Genomic DNA, 19,638 nt, shown 5'->3' with positions numbered 1-19,638 from the left:
CAGACTCTCTGGTGCCCATTCTTTCAGGCTGGTTGGGGTGTTTCAGGCAGAAGCATTACTGTGTTTGTCGCTTACTCCAGGGCTTCTAGAGCAGTTTGTTCTGACTGATGAGGAAGGTTGCACGTTTACCTTGAGGTGTAATGGCCATTTACTGAATGCTTACCATGGGGGTGGTGTAGTTGGTTACATGTGCCTTTTGTATACACATTTTCTTGAAATGGTCTCTTCACTACCTACCTCAAAGCTCCCAGTGCCCTAGGATCCAGTTAGGGACCTGTCTACCTTGTGAAGACTCTTCTCTGGGGGAGCCTTCTGTTCAACCCCCCCTTCTCTGAAATTCCCTTACACTTGGAGCTCAATTGCATAATAACTAAGTGCATTCATTCTATAAGGTATAACATTATTATCTCTAATTTCATGGCTTTTAGCTTTGTTTCCAAAAATGAACTATAAACTTTTGGAGGAAAGTTATTCTCAAGCACACAAAATGGCCTTGCCAGTGTAAAGTACATCTCTAACCTTTAAAATATTGGTTAATAAATTCTGGGACATTATCTGAGGTTATTCATGAATAAATGAGAAGAGAGAACCTTGGGGTACAGTTAAATACTGCTTTTAGATCAGGCAAAGTTTTCTAGGCAGAGATCATTCTTCTTCGATAACCAGGCTAACGCATGTGTTGTGATTTTTTTTTTTTAATTTTTTTTTTTCAACGTTTATTTATTTTTGGGACAGAGAGAGACAGAGCATGTACGGGGGAGGGGCAGAGAGAGAGGGAGACACAGAATCGGAAACAGGCTCCAGGCTCCGAGCCATCAGCCCAGAGCCTGACGCGGGGCTCGAACTCACGGACCGCGAGATCGTGACCTGGCTGAAGTCGGACGCCCAACCGACTGCGCCACCCAGGCGCCCCTGTGTTGTGATTTTAATCACAAAATGGCACTTACAGTTTTTTTTTTAAGTTTATGTATTTATTTTGAGAGAGAGCGAGACAGCATGACTGCGGGAGGTGCACAGAGCGGGATAGAATCCCAAGTAGCCTCCACTCTGTCAGCGCAGAGCCCAGTGTGGGGCTTGAACTCACTAACGGTGACGTGACATGAGCCGAAATCAAGAGTCAGTCGCTTAACCGAGAATTTAGTTTTAACGAGCAAATTACTTCCTCTCCACCACTCGGTCTGTAGAATCTCCCCACCCTGGCGCTCTTCCAGTTGCCTTACTCTGAAGAGTGGTGATCCTAGATTTTTATTTACTGTGTGGGCTAGAGGATGTTGTCAGCCCTCTTCTTGGATTTGTCAGAGTTTCCCTTTTCATTTTACCCAATTCTGTTATTTACATGAGACTAGCCAACGAATCATAAAATCCCCTAATGTTGTGTAATTTTTGAAAACTTTCAGGATGAGTTATAGTAATTGGGTTACCCAACAGAACAGCATTCAGGATACCCACATCAGCAGGTCGCCTACATGTGTTGGGCACTTCACCGGGAAACCTTCTTGATATGTGTGTCCTGTTGCCTTTTCCATGTACACAACCAGCTGTGGAACAGGTGAAAGGGCCTGTCTTACTGCTTTTGAATAGTGGTGCTTTCTCTTTGTGAAAAATGGATGGATAATGAAAGCTGGCAAGACCTTAAGAAGCCATTTGGCCCAGTGGTCCTAATTCTTACCTCATTAGGATCTTTTGTTGTTTTTCTCATTCGTCCCACATGCTTCTCCCAAAAGGAACTGTATTCATTATTTGCTAATGGAGATTTATCAGAAGAAGTGTTCTGTATGTTAGGATCTAACTTAGGTCAAGCCATACTCCATGTGATGCATGAAATAGAGACAGTCCGGAAGAGTCTTCAAAATGCTGGGGCAGGGAGGATGTTTGGGAGGGTTTTCTTTTTGTTTTTAATGTAGGTATAATTGAGATATGATAGTGTGTAATTTTGAGGTATATGATAAGTTGATTTGGTTACCTTACATGTGTCAATAGGATTACCACCGAAGCCTTAGCCAACACCTCTACCAAGTCACATAATTATCATTTCTTTTTTGTGGTGAGAATGTTTAAGATCTGGTCTCTTAGCAATCTGGAACTATAAAGTACAGTTTTGTTGAGGTTGGGGAGGATTTTCATATTCTCAGTACTTAAATTCCTTTTGCTTTGAATTTGTTATATTTACAAAAAATAAGAAAGCCCTCATCAAAAGAAAAGCCTACACTTTTCCTAGAAACTTGAAAACCCAGTCCTCAGGTGCTCTATTTGAGAACTAGGGAATATCGCACCCCTCATGGGCAGATGGGGAAGTGGCAGGTGCAACATGGTACCCATCCCACCTTCCTGCCCGCCTTGTCCTGGACAGCTGTGCCTGTCTGGGGCTTTTCCTTCTCAGCCCTCCTGTGAATTCACTGGCTCCGTGTCCACAAAACAGTGCTACTTACCTGAAGGATGGCCTTGTATTGACTCAGCTCCTCATTCTTAGATTGCAATCATTTTAGCCAGGAACTTTGACCTCCCTTTTTAATTTTAGTTTTTAAATACTTAGTCACTGCTTTAATTTTTTTTCTGGGAAGTCTCTGTTTCACCTCATGACAAAATATAACAAGCTTCTAATTTACTTCCCCCATATTGCGTTGATTTTGTAAACATCTCTCACGGGAAACCTAATGAAGGGGACAAGGTGCATTGATTTCTTCCTATTGCCTGGCCAAGAAAGTGGTGTGTGCCATTTTGCTGGTCTCAGCCCCATCAGAGAGGAGCTGGAGCCCAGTACCAGGGCCATTTTCTCAGGGAGGAAGTGTGTGGTTCCACTGCCTCATCGGTCTCACTTGACTCTGCTTTCTGATTTCCCCCTCTCTATCAATCCATGCCAGGAGTCCTTGGAGAGGTAGTTTGGGGAGGCCTTCATTCCTGGGAAGTCTGTACTACCTCCTCCACCCATGGGAAGGTTTATCTAAGTCTGAAATCAACCAAGACAGTGATTCTCCATTTTTACATCATTCTTTGCCCTCCTTCTCAGAATGACATTTTAACTGTTCAAGGAATTTAAAACAAAGCTGAATATTTCTTGGCGAACACAATTATTTCCTGGCCTAAATCACACAGTGATTTAACTGGTATGTCACTGTGTACGTGTGTGCTTTAATGGGAATTGCATGTGGTATCATTGGGAAATTAGGAGAGTCTTGTAGATTTATTGCTTATAGTTTAAGGGCAGACTGCTGGCTTCCATCCAAAAAGTGGGGAGACGTAAGGTTGCAAAGACTATTAATGTCTGAGTATATTCTTCCGATTGCCTACTATTTTGAAATTAGCTTGGCAGAAGGTAAAAATCAGAACCAATGATGAAATACTTTACCCTTTGAAACCTGTAAAGTTCATCAAAATAAACTTGTGGGGGACTTGGTATCATAGATGTGCTGGTGTCCTTTCTCTGCTGTCTACCAACATCTTTTTGAAGCTTTGAAGGTGTTTTGGTATGTCTGGAGTAGAAGTCAAAACCATAGATTATTCTTCATTAAAAAAAAAGAGGGGGGGGGAGTTTTAGATTATCCTCCAGTGTGGCTCTTGGGTGAATATGTTAAAATGCATCCAAAACCTAACCCAGTTTTGTGTGTTGACCACAGACACCACAGGCTGCAAAGGCACTTGAGCAGGAGCAATCAGTTCTCCATCTTCTGGATACCGTAATATGTTCTTCCACTGTTTACGGTGGATGGGGGTGAGAAGTAGCCACATTGTTTATTTTTTAACTTGATTCAGTGAAACTGACTTGACTGCAGACATGACTATTGTCACTTGTCTGAAAGGTGCTAGGCACATCTCATAATGGGCTCCTTTGCATAACAGTAGAAATACTTGCCTTTTATATTGCTACTTTGTAAAGTTTGTGAGTCCCAACATCCTGAACCTAGTGTTTAATTATTGAATTGTAACAAATGTTGCCTATAAAGGATTGTAACTGAGGAATCAATCCAGAGTTCTATTTAAAATTGAGATCTTATTACCAACCATCTTCCTCTGCCCTTTGAATTTAGCTTTTAACCACCAAAGTTTCCCTTGGATCACTGAACCACTCATGGTGTCCTTCTACAGACCTGGTGTTAAGCTATTGATCTATGGTTAGGGCAGGCAGGTGGGGGCCCCTGAATGGATTGCATGGGTCCAGCCAGAAGCTTCCTGACATACTGTGTGCAGCTTGTGTGTTTGTATGTGTGCCACAGCTCTCACCAAATTCTCAAAGACATCTGTGTCCCCACGTAAGAAGCTGAGACCCTCTGTTGAGAGGGCTGGAGGAATAAACGAGAGGATTTTAGTGATGTTGGTCCTGATGGTGTTAGTATTGCTGAGAAAAGGGAAGGTGACAGTAGGGTTGTAGCTGTATAGCAACTTACACTTCCCCCAGTTTCAGATGTGATCAGTGTTTCAAAGCCTGGGAGTATCACGCAAACCTTCGGCACATCCTTGCATCTTGAGACCATCTTGCACTTGAACCCATGAGCACACATGAATGGGACACCTGTGCCTACAGAGATGCTGGGCTGGGTGTTACACAGCCTGGGACTCATGTTGTCCGAGCACCTTCACCTTTGTTCATTTTTTCCCCAGTTAATGTCAGACAAGTGATACAGACCTGGTATCCGGCAGGCGCTGGGTAAATGCAAGTAGCATGTTTGTAGGGGACCTGCTGTAGGGAATCACATTTGTCGACCTCTTCTGCAGAAAAGGAAGCTATGCTCACTCAACCCAGAGACTTGATATTGCTCTCAAGTAACTCAGATTCCCACAAGTCGGGGAGAACCAAGGCCTCAGAGAATTGAGTGTTTGGTGGGCTGGAGGAGTGGCGGAGGTGGGGGGGGGGGTGTTGTGGGGGAGGAGAAGCTTGTTCACATGCTTGTTAACATTTGAGGGTCTTTGACAAAGGAAGTCTAATGCCCTGCCCCGGTCAGCCGGCGATTGCCCCCCGGGAGGCCCTGTTGTGCACAGGAAGTCAGACACTAATGATGTTAGTGAGGGGACAAAGGCGCCCAGCCCGGGGAAGGCCCTAATTGCTGTGTCCGGCTCCCAGGCGGCCGGCCTCAAGCTGGAGGGGGCTGGGCAGGATGCGCTAAGTGTTAACACCTGGAGCCGAGCTGCTGACTTCCTGGTGCTTTTTTTTCCCTCCTTCTGTGTGGCTGGGTATGCACACATACAGACACACACATTCACGAACTTTGGCTGCATCTCAGGGGGACATTTTGGGATGTGATATCTAAGAGACTAGATGGAAATGGTTCAATCTGGAGGTCACACTGAGCTGGGGCAGGGCCGAGAACAAGTTCCCCCTGAGCCCTCTCGATCTGCCCATGGGACTTGGTGATTGCTGCTTCACCTCTGGGCTGGCTGATTCCCTCCCTTCCCCCCAGGAAATCTGGGAAAAGCCAGACCTTGTGGAGAAGCAGATACGTATTAGAGGAGTCACTGTTGCTTTGGCTTGAGACATTCTAGTTAGAACTGATGGGAGAATGCTCCCAGGGGAAAGAGAGATGAGGGTCTTGACCATTGTTTTAAGCCAGCTGGGGTCCTAGGGAGGTAGGATGAATGGCAGATTGAGGAGTGGTTGTGGGCACCTGCCAGCACCCAATGAGGGTTGCTTTCCTGTATGTATGAATCCATACCTGGGGGGCGGGGGGGTTGGTTGGACAGGCTGCCTCCCAGAGAGGTGGAGAAGCCCAGACGTACCTCGTAAGTTATTTCTAAGTGGGGGCTCCAGATTCTTTGTGTCTATATATGGCTTTCGACCTGGGTTCTGTGAAGCCCTCGGTGGCCTCTGGGAGTTTTGGGAATGCCCCCAAATTGTGTAAGAATGTTTTGGGGGGAAGTTGGGTAAGGAATGTTTCTCACAGGATTCTCCTATGGGTTCTAGAAACCTTTTTGCTTTAACAACAATTAAAAATGAAGACCCCCTACCTTGGCCAGTAGCCCTGCTGGGAAGGCATTAGTGGCTCACTTCTTGTGATCGCAAGTGACAGAGCCAGAGCCTGGGGTCCCTCCCGTAGACCAGCAATGGGAGGCAGCTGTGCACATAGGTGGACTCACTTGGATTTTTGCAGCCAGAGAACAAGAGAGCTTAAAAGGGGTGCTTGAAGCCTGTCTCCCTCCTGGCGGAAGGGGGAAAAGCCACAAATAACTTTTGAAAAAGGGTCTAATGTTGACTTGCTGCTTCCCACTGTTATTTTAAGGAGGTTTTTCTCTCTGAGACCACCATGTGGACAGAAATAATAGGCTGACAGAAGGTCCCTTGCTTTCTAGTGTAGCCTGTGATGTTTCGATTTGCACTAAAACCTAAAAGGGCGGTCTTCCATAATTTCCAAATATGTGAAATCCACCTTGAAGGAAGCACATGTGTGGGACACACTGGGGACCTGCCTGACTGGAGGAGGCTTGGTCCCCATGGCAACGTCACAATCCCCTATTTCTGCAGGCATTTGTGCTGTAAAAGCAGAATTCCAGATGTGATACAGTATTTGGAGACTCTGTCCCGGGGCCTCGGAAACAGTATTTGAAGCGGTACAATTCAGTGCACGCTCTCTGTGTGGTCCTAAGGCTTTTTATTAGTAGTTTTGTTTTGATCCGAACATTTCCTCTGAGCTTAGGCATAACAGGCATGTGTATAGCTTGAAGTTTTCCTCTATTGTCTAATGACTGTTTTGCCCTTGCAGGGAGATACTTTCTTGAGCTTCTGGAGTGAACTCTTTGTAACTACCTTTAACAGCTAAGTGAGAGCAAGCCGGTAGCTGGTTTGCTGGATGGGTGTTTGGGTGGCTGGTTGCTTGCTTCCTCTTCGTACCCAGTGTTTACAGAATACCATTTAATCTGTGTCTGCGAAGTTGTCTGTGTGTGCGTTTTAAACTGCAGATGGGCTGATAGTTACCTTACAGATGCCAGTTCTTTAACATGCCGTTCTCATTTGAGTGGATGGGAGTGCTGTGTGCAGCCAAGGGAGAGGGTCTGGCTCGCTATCCGGAGGCATGTTTTATAGCTTGCTTTTAACGTTTTGAGAACTGGAGAAATGGAACAATCCTGTCTATTTGTGAGTATCAGCCACGGGAGAACACACAGCCCAGATCCTTAACGGACTAATTGGAAAAAAGTATTTGGGCTTTTGCTTTGTGAAAACCAAGGAGACTGGAGAGCTTTGTTTTGTTTTGTTTCTAAACACAGGAGAAAAGTCAGAGTGTGTGTGTGTGTGTGTGTGTGTGTGTGTGTGTGTGTGTGTGTGTTGATATCTCTGGGCATTAACTGCATGTGTATATTCCAGTGGCAAAGCAATAAGAAAATCAAAATCTGGAGCAGGGAAAGACATTTAAAAATATAATAAATTCCATTTAGGTAATGGCCAGTTAGAAAAGTTGCTATTGCAATAAATAAATATATCAAGTGAATACATTGTATACCTTAAACTTATATATTGTATGTCAATTCTATTTCAATTTAAAAAAAAGTTACTATCTGAGAGACAACTCCTATAAATGCCTTAACACATCTTTATCTTTAGTGAATGGATTTCCTTGGGTGTGAGGTGAGGGTGGGGGTGTGGAGGAGGGGTAAAATAGTGAAAGGCAGCTTGGTTGGAAACCAGAGCTCTCAGTTTGATAAGCAAAACACATTGTAACTTGGCATAGGTTGGCTCCATGTTCGAGCTCAGAAACAATTGTCCCTTCAGCTTTCCTTTGGGGAGCGTGAAATTAGGAACATGTGTGTGCTGATTAGCAACATGTCAGAGATGAATCATGATTACGGCTTTGGTCTGGTACACAGGCGATGCTTTGGAGTAGTGATTTCCTACCTCCTCGAGCAAATCTCTCTAATTAGCTTAAGATCTCTGGGTCTTTTTGGGCCGACGTGGTAATTGCTGGTGGGAACACACCGGCACTCCCCCAGAGCTTGTGTGTTCCCCACGAGACATCCAAAGCCTTACCTCCCCAAACCAGACAGCTGGCACCCTTCGTTTCTGAAGTTGGTTGCATCTAGTTGGAAAGTGAGAGAGAACAGCTCTCGGGAATGTGGAGAAGAATATCTTGAATAGATCCAGACCCAGGCTGGCTTTGTGATTTATTTTCCTTGTGTTTTGGGTTTGCCGGCATTCTCCTCAGCTTACATCACCTGGGGCTTCTCTCCTTTTTTCTGACTTTTCTCCCCCCCCCCCCCCCCCCCCGGCCTTTTTTTAGTTAAAGGTTTGAACTGAAGTTAAGTGGGATCTGAATTCATCTATGAAACCATCTGAACCGAACTTGTGCAGAGTAAATTGACCCCATGTTCTGCCTCTTGCCTTTACCACGTCCACTGGTCACAGGCAAAAATGTCAGTCGTGTAGTGCATTTGAAGCCTCACAGAATTGTCTGCTACCTTTTAAATCTCCTTGACACGCTGGAAACCCAAGGTGGAGGAAAAGGGAAAATAGAAAGTATAAGCTGGCCTTGGTTTTTTAAGTGGTTGTTCAGTTATCTTTAAAAAAACAAAAACAAAAACAAAAACCCCATTCTCTCAGTTCCTTATGATGGATGCTCTTATTTAAATGTTCATCCAAACTCGGGTCACTAAAACATTGCTAGCTTTCTGAGAGGCCCTTAACTGGTTTGAAAGCAGTCTTGTTTAGGCCTTGTAGTTTGGCCATGCCTTCCACTGGAAAGGGGCTACTATAATTAGCACAGTCCTTTTCAAAATGCATCTTTCCAAAATGGCAGCTAAGCTATTTTGGAGCTGGATTGGAAATGTTGCTCTGGGAAGTTGGTGTCTTCAATGGACTTAGAATCCCCAAGGGCCCCTCAGGAAATGGGCCTTCGGATGGCCCCTCATGGCCCCCGCTAGCTGCTCTGTGTGGGATCCCTCCCTGTGGCTGTCTTTGTGTGCAGGCCTTTGCTTCTTTGCCATATGGGTGGAGCATAGTGTGGGTTTTGAATTTTATTCCTTTAGAGCACTTATGGGTTATCCTCCCCTCCCCCTTTCCTGAGTAAAAGATGTTTTCTCCATTATGTTCCCATTTGCTGCTTCCGTCCCTGCTCACCATAGTGTTCCTAGCAGAGCCCCAGGCACCTGGGGCTGGCTTCTCCCCTAGCATTGGAACAAATTAAAAGCTGCCCCCAAGTGCAGCAAATGGGGGTGGTTAATTAACTAAGAATGTGACACCCTAAGGCCACAGCATTGGCATTTTATAGTTTTTAAGTAACAGGCCACAAACAAGTATTCTTAATTGTAAGCTCATTAAATATCAAACCAGGTATAGTAGCTAAAAGCTTTGGATTGTTTACTGAAAAACAGCTTGCAAAACCATTCACCAGCTTTGTAAGTTGCTCACCATGTTCTCTTAGTGCGAGTCCTGATTCTAAGCCCGTAACTCACCCTGTCACACAAGGCTAGGTCCTCTTGGGTTCTTGGTCTGCATTCCCTAGTTTCATCATGTATTCATTCATTCAGGCAGAAAACTAATATATATCAAGGGCTGGCTATGGGCCAGGGCCGGACTGTGGTGCAAGCTTGGAGAAGGATGAGGGAGTAGGGGGCTGCCCTGGTCACTTTGCCTCCAGTCTCTTCCCATCTGATCCAGCCTGAGCACTTACCAGTGATGGGGGTCACGGGGTTGCCCAGTTCCCACCAAGACCATTCCTTAGTCTGTGGTTAGTGCCTCTGTCACCTTGCCCTGACCTTTCCACCCATCTGCCAGACCCCCCAGGTTTGGATGCTAAGACTGGTCATATCTGGAGATGCCCCTTCCTGTGAGCGTTCCCCTGTCTACCTCACGTACTCCCACGCTGCACAGCTCTTTGCTTATTAGGGCAGGAATCTTCCCAGGAATGGTAACATAACTATTTCAATGTGTCATGTGCTGTGCAGAATACTTGATAACATGTCTTCTCATACAGTCAGTCCCACACCGAACTTTTCCAAGAAGTTTTATTCAAACACTTTATAGCTCACGAAAACGGGGCTCAGGAAAGTTTGGAAGCTTGTCTAAGGTCCTACAGCCTGAAAGGGGGAGGTTTGAACACACATCTGTACAACTCCAAAGCCCATCCTGTTAACCACTCCTCCACTCCAGATATGCCCCAGGCTAGCCCTCAAAAGCGTGCATCCAGGATGGCAGAATCTGAAGCAACAGCTTGATGGGTCAGTGTTTCATGTCTGCCTGCAGCCGGGGTGGGATAGAGGGCCGTGACAAGTGATCAATCAGTCTGCCCTGGGTGTGGGAAGGGGAAAATGACAACACGCAGCACATGTGTGACACTGAGATCCGTTTCATCCATATTGCAGCTAAAGTATATGTATGTATTAGCTTTCAATTACTGCTGTAACAAACTGTCACGATTTAGTGACTTAAAACAGCACGAATTCATTATCTTATAGTTGTTGGAGTCAGAGTTCCAAGATGAGTCTTATGTGGGGTTGAAAATCAAGGTGTTGATAGGACTGGCTCCTTCTGGAGGCTCTAGGGAGAACTCTTTTCTGCCTTTTCTAGCATCTAGAGGTGTCTATGTTCCTTGGCTTATGAGCCCCTTCTATCCCCATCTTCAAAACCAGTAGTGTAGCATCTTTAAATCAATGTCTGCCTCACTGCCTTCTGCTTCTGTGGCCATATCTCCTTCTGTGATCTTCCTGTATCCCACTTACAAGGACCTGTGTGATAACATTGGTCTCATCAACATACTTTCTCCATCTCAGGTTCCTTAAACTTAATTGCATCTTCACAGTCCTTTTTGCTGTGTGCAGTAACCGCATGGGTCCTGGGGACCTGTTGTTTTGTGGGGGCTGGTATTCTGTCTACCACAAGGCATAAAGAAAACAGTAGTGCTCTGTGGGCTAGTCTGGGCACACCGTTTCTCCTGTGGTTTCTGAGGGCTCCAGAGCAGCGGGAACATTTGGGTGCGAAGCGAGGACAGCCTGATGGAGCATCTGTCTGATAGCATGTGCTCAGAAGCCATGCCCTGGATGACTGCCAAGAGTGACAGATCTCCCAGTGCACACAGGAACTGGTACTTCTGATGGAGTTGAGCTCTGTGCTCTATTGCCTCTGAACTCAAGGATGAGGCTTAGTCACAGGGTCTTTTGGTCTCTGATTTTTGTGTGGAATTAGAATGACCGTTTTGCATGTGCATTAACAGAAGTGCCAGGCCAGTCAGGTTGTGAGGGTGGGTTACTGTACTCTCATCGAGTGAATATGCAGGCACATCTGTGTGTCAGGAACACCGTGTGATGGAGCTAGACGGACTAAGGCAGAAGCCCATGGGAGGAGCAGGTCTTGGCTGGTAGGAAGGGCATTCTGAGATACAGAAGTGCTCCTGAACTTGTGCTGAGCAGTAATGCAGTGCCTGGAGGAGTTTGGCAGGTGGGGAGGGGAGCGACTGAGAAGACAGGCAGGAGCCACATCGGGAATGTTCTAGGAGGGACAGGGAGCTAGTGGTGGGCTTGGAGCAGAGGAATGAGGGCAGAATTGCACATTAGGAGATCACTTTGGTGGCCAAAGCCCCTGAGATTAGGACCCAGTTCTGGTCGATGACCAAAAGTGCCCAGCCCTGCAGGGGTGGGGTCAAGGTGGAATGCCCTGTGGGTAGTGAATCGATGCTGTATGCAAGCCTCACTGTCCTTTGAGGCCACGCTCACTGGGCCCTCTTCTGAACAGCTCTGCATACAGCACAGACCTTATTTGGAAGGATTTAGGTTCTTGTCTGCAAGATATAACACATCTCACGATATTGGGCTTCTTTCCACAATGCAAGCTCATCGCAAGTGCCCAGTACATACCTGTTAAAAACATGCTGCAGCAGGAGCCCCTGGCCAGTTCAGTCAGTAGAGCATGTGACTCTTGATCTCAGGGTTGTAAGTAGGAGCCCTACATTGGATGTAGAGATTACTTTAAAATAAAATCTTTAAAAAAAGAACAAAAAAACGTGCTGTGATGGAAATATGAGGAGAACAAGAACAAAGTGAAAAGCTGCTAGTCCTACAAGTAAGGTGACTAGTCACTGGTCACTAGAGTTCTACAGACCTCAAAGCATGCTATTAAGTGAAATGCATTTGCTTTTTGGAAAGTCCTTCCTCTACATGGCTTCACGTGGCCCTCCTCAAACTCCTGTCCCAGGGGAGAGTCATGCAAATTATCTTTTTAGGAAAATAGTTGAGGACACTCCAACCCGGTGGAGTGAAGAGGTTTGCCCTTGGTCACCAGCAGGAGGATGGAAGGATTAAGATACCTACCTTGGCCTGTAGATGTTTGCCTTCCGTGATGCTCCCTTTTCCTCTCCCTTGTAGTCCGGTTACCCTTCCTTCTTTCAAGCTTCTGGTGTGTGCTGTCCTCACCCTTGAATCATCCTTTGTGAGGTGCTACCTCATGGCATGGTAGCAAAGGTGCTACCTTATGGCATTTCATAAGCTATATGTTTATTTATGGCTGGCTCTTCACCTAGTTGCACCCTCCTTGTATGCCAGGCTGAGGGTTCCTGGAGAGTCAAGGTGTGGTTTGAAATTTGTCTATATACCTTGCATGTGATCTACATACCCAACCAGTCTCCTTTGAAGGAATGAACTACTGTGCTCCTGAGGACAGGACCAGTGGCTGTTTTCCTCACCACTATACCTAGCATGATGTCTAGCTCATAATAGTAATTAATGGTAAGTGATTTTATATCTCGGGGGTTTTTAAGGGAGAAAGGTGTGGTTTGGGGCATTTCCTAAGGGTTTTGGAGAGATTGCATTTTCTCCTGCCTGGTTGTGTCTGTCTGGGCTTGACCATCTGGAAGTTGGGCAGACTCTTGTGGCACATTAGAGGCCTTGTCCCTAAGGATTTACGGAGGCATTTAGGATTTCAATAAGAAAACAACCCTTTCCAGAGTGTTTTAGCTCAGGGGAGGAATTCTGGAATCTTGTGTACGTGGGAAAAGGAGGATGGAAACAGGAAAGCTGGAGGAGGAAGGTGAATCAGGAAGAAAGGGAGCCTCCGTAGATCATGGGCTAGTGTACCATGTTGATTTAGATTTTGTTACTGCTTATTTCTCACTTGAATTAGAAGGGTGTGTGTGTGTGTGTGTGTGTGTGTGTGTGTGTGTGTGTCCCTTTCTGCACAGCTGTGCTTTCCTAAGGTCCATGTTTATCTGAGCTCAAGGATACGGTTTCAGTGGGCATGCCTGGCTTCAGGATAAAAAGCGTGAACATGTCTACAGCATATGGATATGATGGGGTTGTGGCCTGAGGCCCTGGGCTCCATCAGAAGTATTCTGCACATCGTGTCTCAGTGTGACAATTGCCCATTAAATACCGGGCTGCCAGCATATGGTTTTCCCCAACATCCCCTTTGTTAAGTGGAAACTTTAGCTGTGTGGTTAGAATATTTTCCCATCATTTAGCATTTCAGAATTAACTGTTTTTGGAGACTTCTGCAATTAATGCTGAATGGCACATTTGCAGATTATTACAGAAACAGTTAAACCAGAGTCGGCAGGTCTGTAGCTGCTCTTTCCCATGATGGATAAGTGGTGGGTTAGGAAAAGGCTGGGCAACGGGAGGAATCCGGTGCTCCCTCTGTGGATGCTGTAATTAAAGTGGGGAGTCTGGCGGAGTTGTTATCCCTGCTATTAAGAGTGCAGATGGCTAACGGCCACATCACCAAGAGTTAGAGTTAGCCCTTTTAAAGTCTTTTTTCTTTTTCTTTTATGACCCACCCTATATATTCCAAGCATAGGTATGGATACAGTGAAGAATTTTCTCATTAAAAGTAATGGCTTATTCCCACACTCATTCCCAGTCTTGGAATGAGAAACCTGTTTCCTTAGACTTGAGGAATTGCCTATCTGTCGTGGCTTAATAGAGCTTTTGGACGAGAGTGTCTGGTAGGCGAATTTTATAACCAATCAGTGCTCAAAGCAGACCCAACTGGAAGGGCTCCAGCTGGCAGCTCATGATCTCTCTCCCAATTTTACTGTTAATGAATTATTATTTAACCCCCAAACACGGAACAGCATGCTCCTCTTGTCTTAGGGAAGTACGTTCTCATGATGCTGTCGGCCTGGCAGTAGGAATCTCCTGGGCTGGAGGGAGGTTGGCAGTCAGTGGGGGAGAAGAGGCACAGAGTGGGCGGGAAGAGTGGTAGATACTGCTCAGCGACTGGCATGACCCTGGGTCTTTGTTATCTTGTGTACATTTTGACTCCAAGGGATCTGTGCTGGAAAAACAAATTGGCTTTTCTCCTCATCATGTTCTCTTGTTTTCCCACAGGGAGTGGGGCCGGCCAGCAGAAACAGTGGGCTGCACAACATCACCTTCAGATATGACAGTAAGTAACTGGCTTCACCGCCGAAGAATGGGGCCCTTTCAGTGATCTAAAGCTCACACAGTCATGCTCAATCAAGGACACTTGAGGTCCTAGGGTTGAGGAATTTTCTGAACCTGCTCAGGTTTATCAATAGAGCTAAAGCAGCTGGCTGAGTCTCCATTAAGTCACTCAAGTATTTGGGAGCCTGGATAGGTCAAGTGCCCTCCATAGTGTTGGGAGAAATTTTGGATGGAGGGAGACCTCCCCTGATTTCTTCAGGACATAGTCATGTCCTTAAGAACTAAGGCAGATGCCTGTAGGGCCCAGCATGGGACAAAGCTACTCAAGTGCAAGATGCTAGGGAGTAGCAGGGACTGTCTGGTCTGAAGGGGGCACTGGCTTCTCTCCATTCCAGCTCATGGTGGCCTTGAAATTCCCTGAGTGTGGCCAGATGTGATTTCGAAGAAGAGTAATAAATTTGCATTTTTTGTCTAACCATTTTTTAATACTGTCATCTATTTAAAATTTTTCACACACATAGAGTGGGCCAAGTGAACGTTGCCCCAGATTTGCCCAAGGGTCTCCAGTTGGCCATCTCTGACTTCGCCTGGATTCCAGCTCTGGTTCCCTACCTGTCAGCTGTGAGCTGTGGCAGGTGATTTGACTTCAAGCCTTAGCTTTCACATCATATAAAATAAAGATTAGGTTCTTCCTCGGCATCATTTTGAGGGTTAAATGACGTAATGCTTTTAACTGCTTAACTCAGTGGCTGGCCTACGATGTGCACTCAGTAATTGATATCTGTTAATATTAGAAGTCATTCCAACCAGAATTGGAATACAGCATCTTTTTGGCCCTTTCTCTCAAGGAAGTGTGACTTAATCTGTCTGAATTGTTGCCTAAGGGCAGGGTGGGGTGCTTTTTCTGATTAAGCATATAGAATCTCCCCTCAGCAAATGCTTGCATGCCTGAGAAGGTAATTATATGGAATTGTGAGCATTTTAGCCTTATGAGCCATAATTTATATGTAAAAATGTTAACAAGAGGGAGCTTGACTCCTATTTAAGTGACTCCTGACATTTGATTCATCTCTTGGAGAGGGTTGTGAATCCATGTAAATAATGGGTGTAGGTCACAGTGAGGCCTTTGAAATGATCGCTGCTAGAGCAAGATTTTTGAGGTCATGTATACAATCTAACAATTTTAAGATACAAATATGTGTGTCAAATTTATGCCCGCAGTTGCTGACGTGAGTATTTTAAGTTAACCAATGAGGACTTACATTTGAAACAGACATTTCAAGTTAGTGGTGGGTGCCTGTTCTGGGTAAATGCTGTAATGCTAATGAAAGATTTGCAAGTCCAGGACACTTAATTCAGCTAAGTAAAGACATGTGTAAGAGATCTCTCTTTGAGCTACAAAGTTAATTTCTAATATATGCTCTTGGTCCTGGCAGATCTTGTATTACATTCAAGAGTTCAAAATTTTCCGGTCAGCTGCAAACAAGTATTTGCAGCTCTAATTTAATACGGGGTTTTGTGAAAGAGGATCTGTACCTGTAAAACTTAAAAGTATCTATTGTTTTCTTCATGGGACTAAACATTTGGCCCACGTGCCTGATGCCTGTCTCTTAGTCATTTCTTTCTTTCTGACTCTTCAGCATTTAATTAGAATTTAATTCGCAACTTGAATTGACTCCTGAGACATCTGAAGCTCGGTTGCATTTTGGCAAAATGTCATTTGGGCATCGTTTTTTGGTAACCAGAATCCAAAATGTTAGAGTTGCTAATAATTGGATCCAGGTTTGTGTAAAAAATTTATTCATTGTTTTCCATTGAAAAGATATTTCTTTCTCTCTTCCACAAGGAAGTTTCTGTTCTTGCTCAGTTGACTGGTTACTCATTCTGTTTGAAAGAGCTGAGAGCCAATGATCAGGTTTTCACCAAAAGGGTTAAACTACAAAATCTTGTATTTCTGCTCTTTTGCCATTTGATGTTACAAAGAAAGGTAATGTCTAGCCATTAAGTCAAAACCGAATCTCCTAGGTCTCTACGCCTCCTTTCATTTTGCATTTCTCGTTTCTTCTTTGGGCTCTGAGTGGTAATGCCTGAGTAGGTTGTAATACATTTTCTTAATTCTTTGACTTTATATTTGCATAATTATATTTATAGAAACCTGGAGAGTGCTAATTTTGGCATTAGGAATGAACAAAGGAAAAAAAAACCCCATGATTTGCTCTTGTTTTCGTGCATCTTTTCCTAACAGCTGTTTAAGTCAGAGGTTTCGAAAAATGAAAAATGCTTGAAATTGACAAGTCTGATGGTTTTTTGTTTTTGTTTTTGTTTTTGTTTTAATATTGGGAAGCTTGTTTCAGCCAGGGATTTTTTCAGGTTAACCACTTCTGATTCAGAATTTACTATAGTCGTAATCTCTGTGCTGAGGCTAGAATGGCAAGAGCCCTTCATGAGTCAGGCTGCTTTCTGTCCAGACCCAGGGCTGGTCAGCAGCGGAATCCTAAGCCACCCAGCTGGCCTCTTAACTGCAAAACGTTTCCTCATTTGTACAATGTGGGTGTTAAACCAGATGTTTAAAGAAACATTTTTTTCTATTCTAAAATTCTCTTCTGCACCCAGAGAACATATGTTGTATGCTTCAAGAGTCAATTTTCATTAGAAGTAGAATTTGGTTTTATTAATTATTAACATCTTTTCAAAAGAAGTAATATTGAAATGTAGAGGTGGCTGCTTTTTAAGCAGATGGAGTTTCCGGAAGGGGGTGCAGTTAGGCAAGAAAGCAGGGCACAAAGCTCTGTGAGGGATGGGAGTTACCCGAGTGGGGGGGGGGTGCATTGTGGTGCATGTGTTTTGAATTTTAGTAAGAAATTTTAAAAGGACTTATGTTATATGCACATTAAAAGGCTTGGAAGGCTGTCCTTTAGAAGTTGATAGTAGTTATCTCCGTGGTGGGAGGGTATGGATGACTTCTATAGTTTTCTTATGTTCTTTTATAATTTTCAAGTATCGAGGGAAGGTTTTTAGTCATAAAAATGGGAAATGTGTGCTACGGTGCACAGCAGGGGCACTGGGAGTGCAGCAGACTGACTGAGCCTAGAAAATAACCCCTTACTGCTTCACCTCAAAGAAAAACACCCCGACTTTGGAGGGGTAATGAGTAGTTTTGGACGTTAGATGGAACTGAGGACCTTTTGCAGCAGATACCAAAGAGAGTTTTCAAGTTTAACCATTGAGAAAGAAATGGAGATGAAGCAGCATAAAAATTATAAGTTGGGGGTACCTGGGAGTTGTTAAGTATCTGACTCTTGGTTTGGGCTCAGGTCATGATCTCACAGTTTGTGAGTTCGAACCATGCATTGGGCTTTGTGCTGATGGTGTGGAGCCTGCTTGGGAATCTCTCTCTTCCTCTGTCTCTGCCCCTCCCCTGCTCACTCGCTCGCGCGTGCGCTCTCTCTCTCTCAACGTAAATAAATAAAAACCTTAAAAAAATTGCCGAGGAGGGCCGATGGTTCTCCCCTGCATCAGTGGCCAGAACAGCCCACGGCCATTGTCTGGAGTCCCATGCTGAGTCTGGCTGGAAGCTTCTGGCAGCTTTTTAGGATTCTGTAGACTTTGAAGATGTGTTTAGCAATGCCAGGTGTCACAGTTGCTCACGTGGTAGTGGCCACATTGACACCTGGCTGCAAGTAATGTCCTCAGGCAAAATCAGAGAATCGGGTCTTCATTGGCTGAGTAATGTGGAACTCTTTGGGTTTGGTGGGCATTGGGGATGTCTTGGATTAACACATGGTGTTTTCCCTTTGCGACGCCAGTTAACACTGGAGGTGCTTCACTCATCAGGAAGTCAGTTAGTACCTTTTGCAGGTACTAATTGGATTGTTTTAACTGTCTTGCTGTGCGCCCCTCCCCCATGAGTCTTACCCTATTACTTCCTTTCCCTGCTCGCTTTGCCTCCAGGTTTCTCTAAAAACAAGCCCCAGTATTTAGCCATTGGTTTTGCTTCCGATCACTCTCTAATGCTGAAAACTGATGGAAGTAATGTAAATAATTCTTGATTTAGGTAAGATGTCTTAACAGTAAAAAAAAAAAAAGTTAATGCCAGATACATAGTCCAACTCCAGACTGTATATGATCCTCCCCTAATGCTGTCCTAGAAGTTAACTTGTGGGGGGGGGGGGGTGGTGGGGTGGTGGTGGTGCTATAAATAAATTCCACGACTGCATCTTACAGTTTCCCAAATAGTCACACTTTACTGTCATATTTGGGCTTTTGAGGCACACGTCTTTAAACAGAATGGCTTTGGCTGCCTCCGGATGGCTCTGTGTAATTTGAGAAGATGAACCTGGGAATAAAAAGTTGTAAAATTTAAAATTTTAATCTAACTGTTTTTGTTCTCGCAACTGTCTAGACTGCACCACTTACTTGAATCCAGTGGGGAAGCACGTGATTGCTGATGCCCAGAACATCACCATCAGTCAGTATGCTTGCCATGAGCAAGTGGCAGTCACCATTCTTTGGTCCCCAGGGGCCCTTGGTAAGTGGTCAAAATGGAGCCCAGCATGTGGCCTGTGTGGGTGGTGACCAGTGCAAGGGTCCCAGTGTGACAACCTGCAGGGGCCAGGCAGGTCTTGACATACGTGTAGCTTAGGTGTGCTTGGGCACAGATATGCTTCCTGCTTCATTGCATGTACTTCCTGGGCATGTACAGAGCTTAATACTGTACCCCATGGCTCATCTTTTGTTCCCTTGGCTGCTACTGAGAGAGATGTGGGTTTGAAGAATAATAGTGTATGGCAATAAATCGTACTGAGGCCTTAGCCTTTGGGTCTAAGCAGTAGCCAGGGGACCGGTGACCTGTCCAAGGGCATAATGGCTTTAGCGTCCAGCATTGGACATCTGTATGCCCACATGGATATCCAGGCACAGCACTGGCACGTGTTGTGAGTTTACAGGAATATCTCAGGGCTCGTAAGAATCCATAAAATCAATAATTTAAGAGAAATGTTTTTTTTTTTTTTTTTGAGAGAGAGCAAACAGGGGAAGGGCAAGGAGAGAGGGGACAGAGAATCTAAGATGGGCTCCATGCTGACAGCAGCAAGCCCGATGCATGGCTTGAAGTCACTAACCATGAGATCATGACCTGAGTCGAGGTCGGATGCTCAACTGACTGAGCCACCCAAGTGACTCTAAAGTCAATAGTTTTTAAATCTTGGCCAGTAACTGAATTTATGTGAACTGTGTGGGCTGAAAAAAAATTCAAAATGAAGAAACAGAAAAAAAGCAAACCCACATTATCTGGTCAGATTCAGATTAGGGCAGAGTTTGCTTGTCCTCTTTAATGAGTTGATGATATAA

The 19,638-nt window shown here is 44.9% G+C and overlaps 1 protein-coding gene across 2 annotated transcripts in view; it reads left to right on the top strand.

The window, feature by feature from the left end:
• Positions 1 to 19,638, top strand: part of IL17RD (interleukin 17 receptor D) — a 70,234-nt gene that overhangs the window by 26,647 nt on the left and 23,949 nt on the right. For both annotated transcript variants that reach the window (XM_045493278.1, XM_045493277.1), the window contains exons 2-3: positions 14,233 to 14,290; positions 18,692 to 18,817. In XM_045493278.1, coding sequence (XP_045349234.1) covers positions 14,233 to 14,290; positions 18,692 to 18,817 — 184 coding nt within the window. The remainder of the gene's footprint in view (positions 1 to 14,232; positions 14,291 to 18,691; positions 18,818 to 19,638) is intronic.

Source organism: Leopardus geoffroyi, chromosome A2 (assembly GCF_018350155.1).
Source record: "Leopardus geoffroyi isolate Oge1 chromosome A2, O.geoffroyi_Oge1_pat1.0, whole genome shotgun sequence".
Classification (NCBI taxonomy): domain Eukaryota; kingdom Metazoa; phylum Chordata; class Mammalia; order Carnivora; family Felidae; genus Leopardus; species Leopardus geoffroyi.
This window is presented reverse-complemented; position numbering and strand designations above follow the sequence as displayed.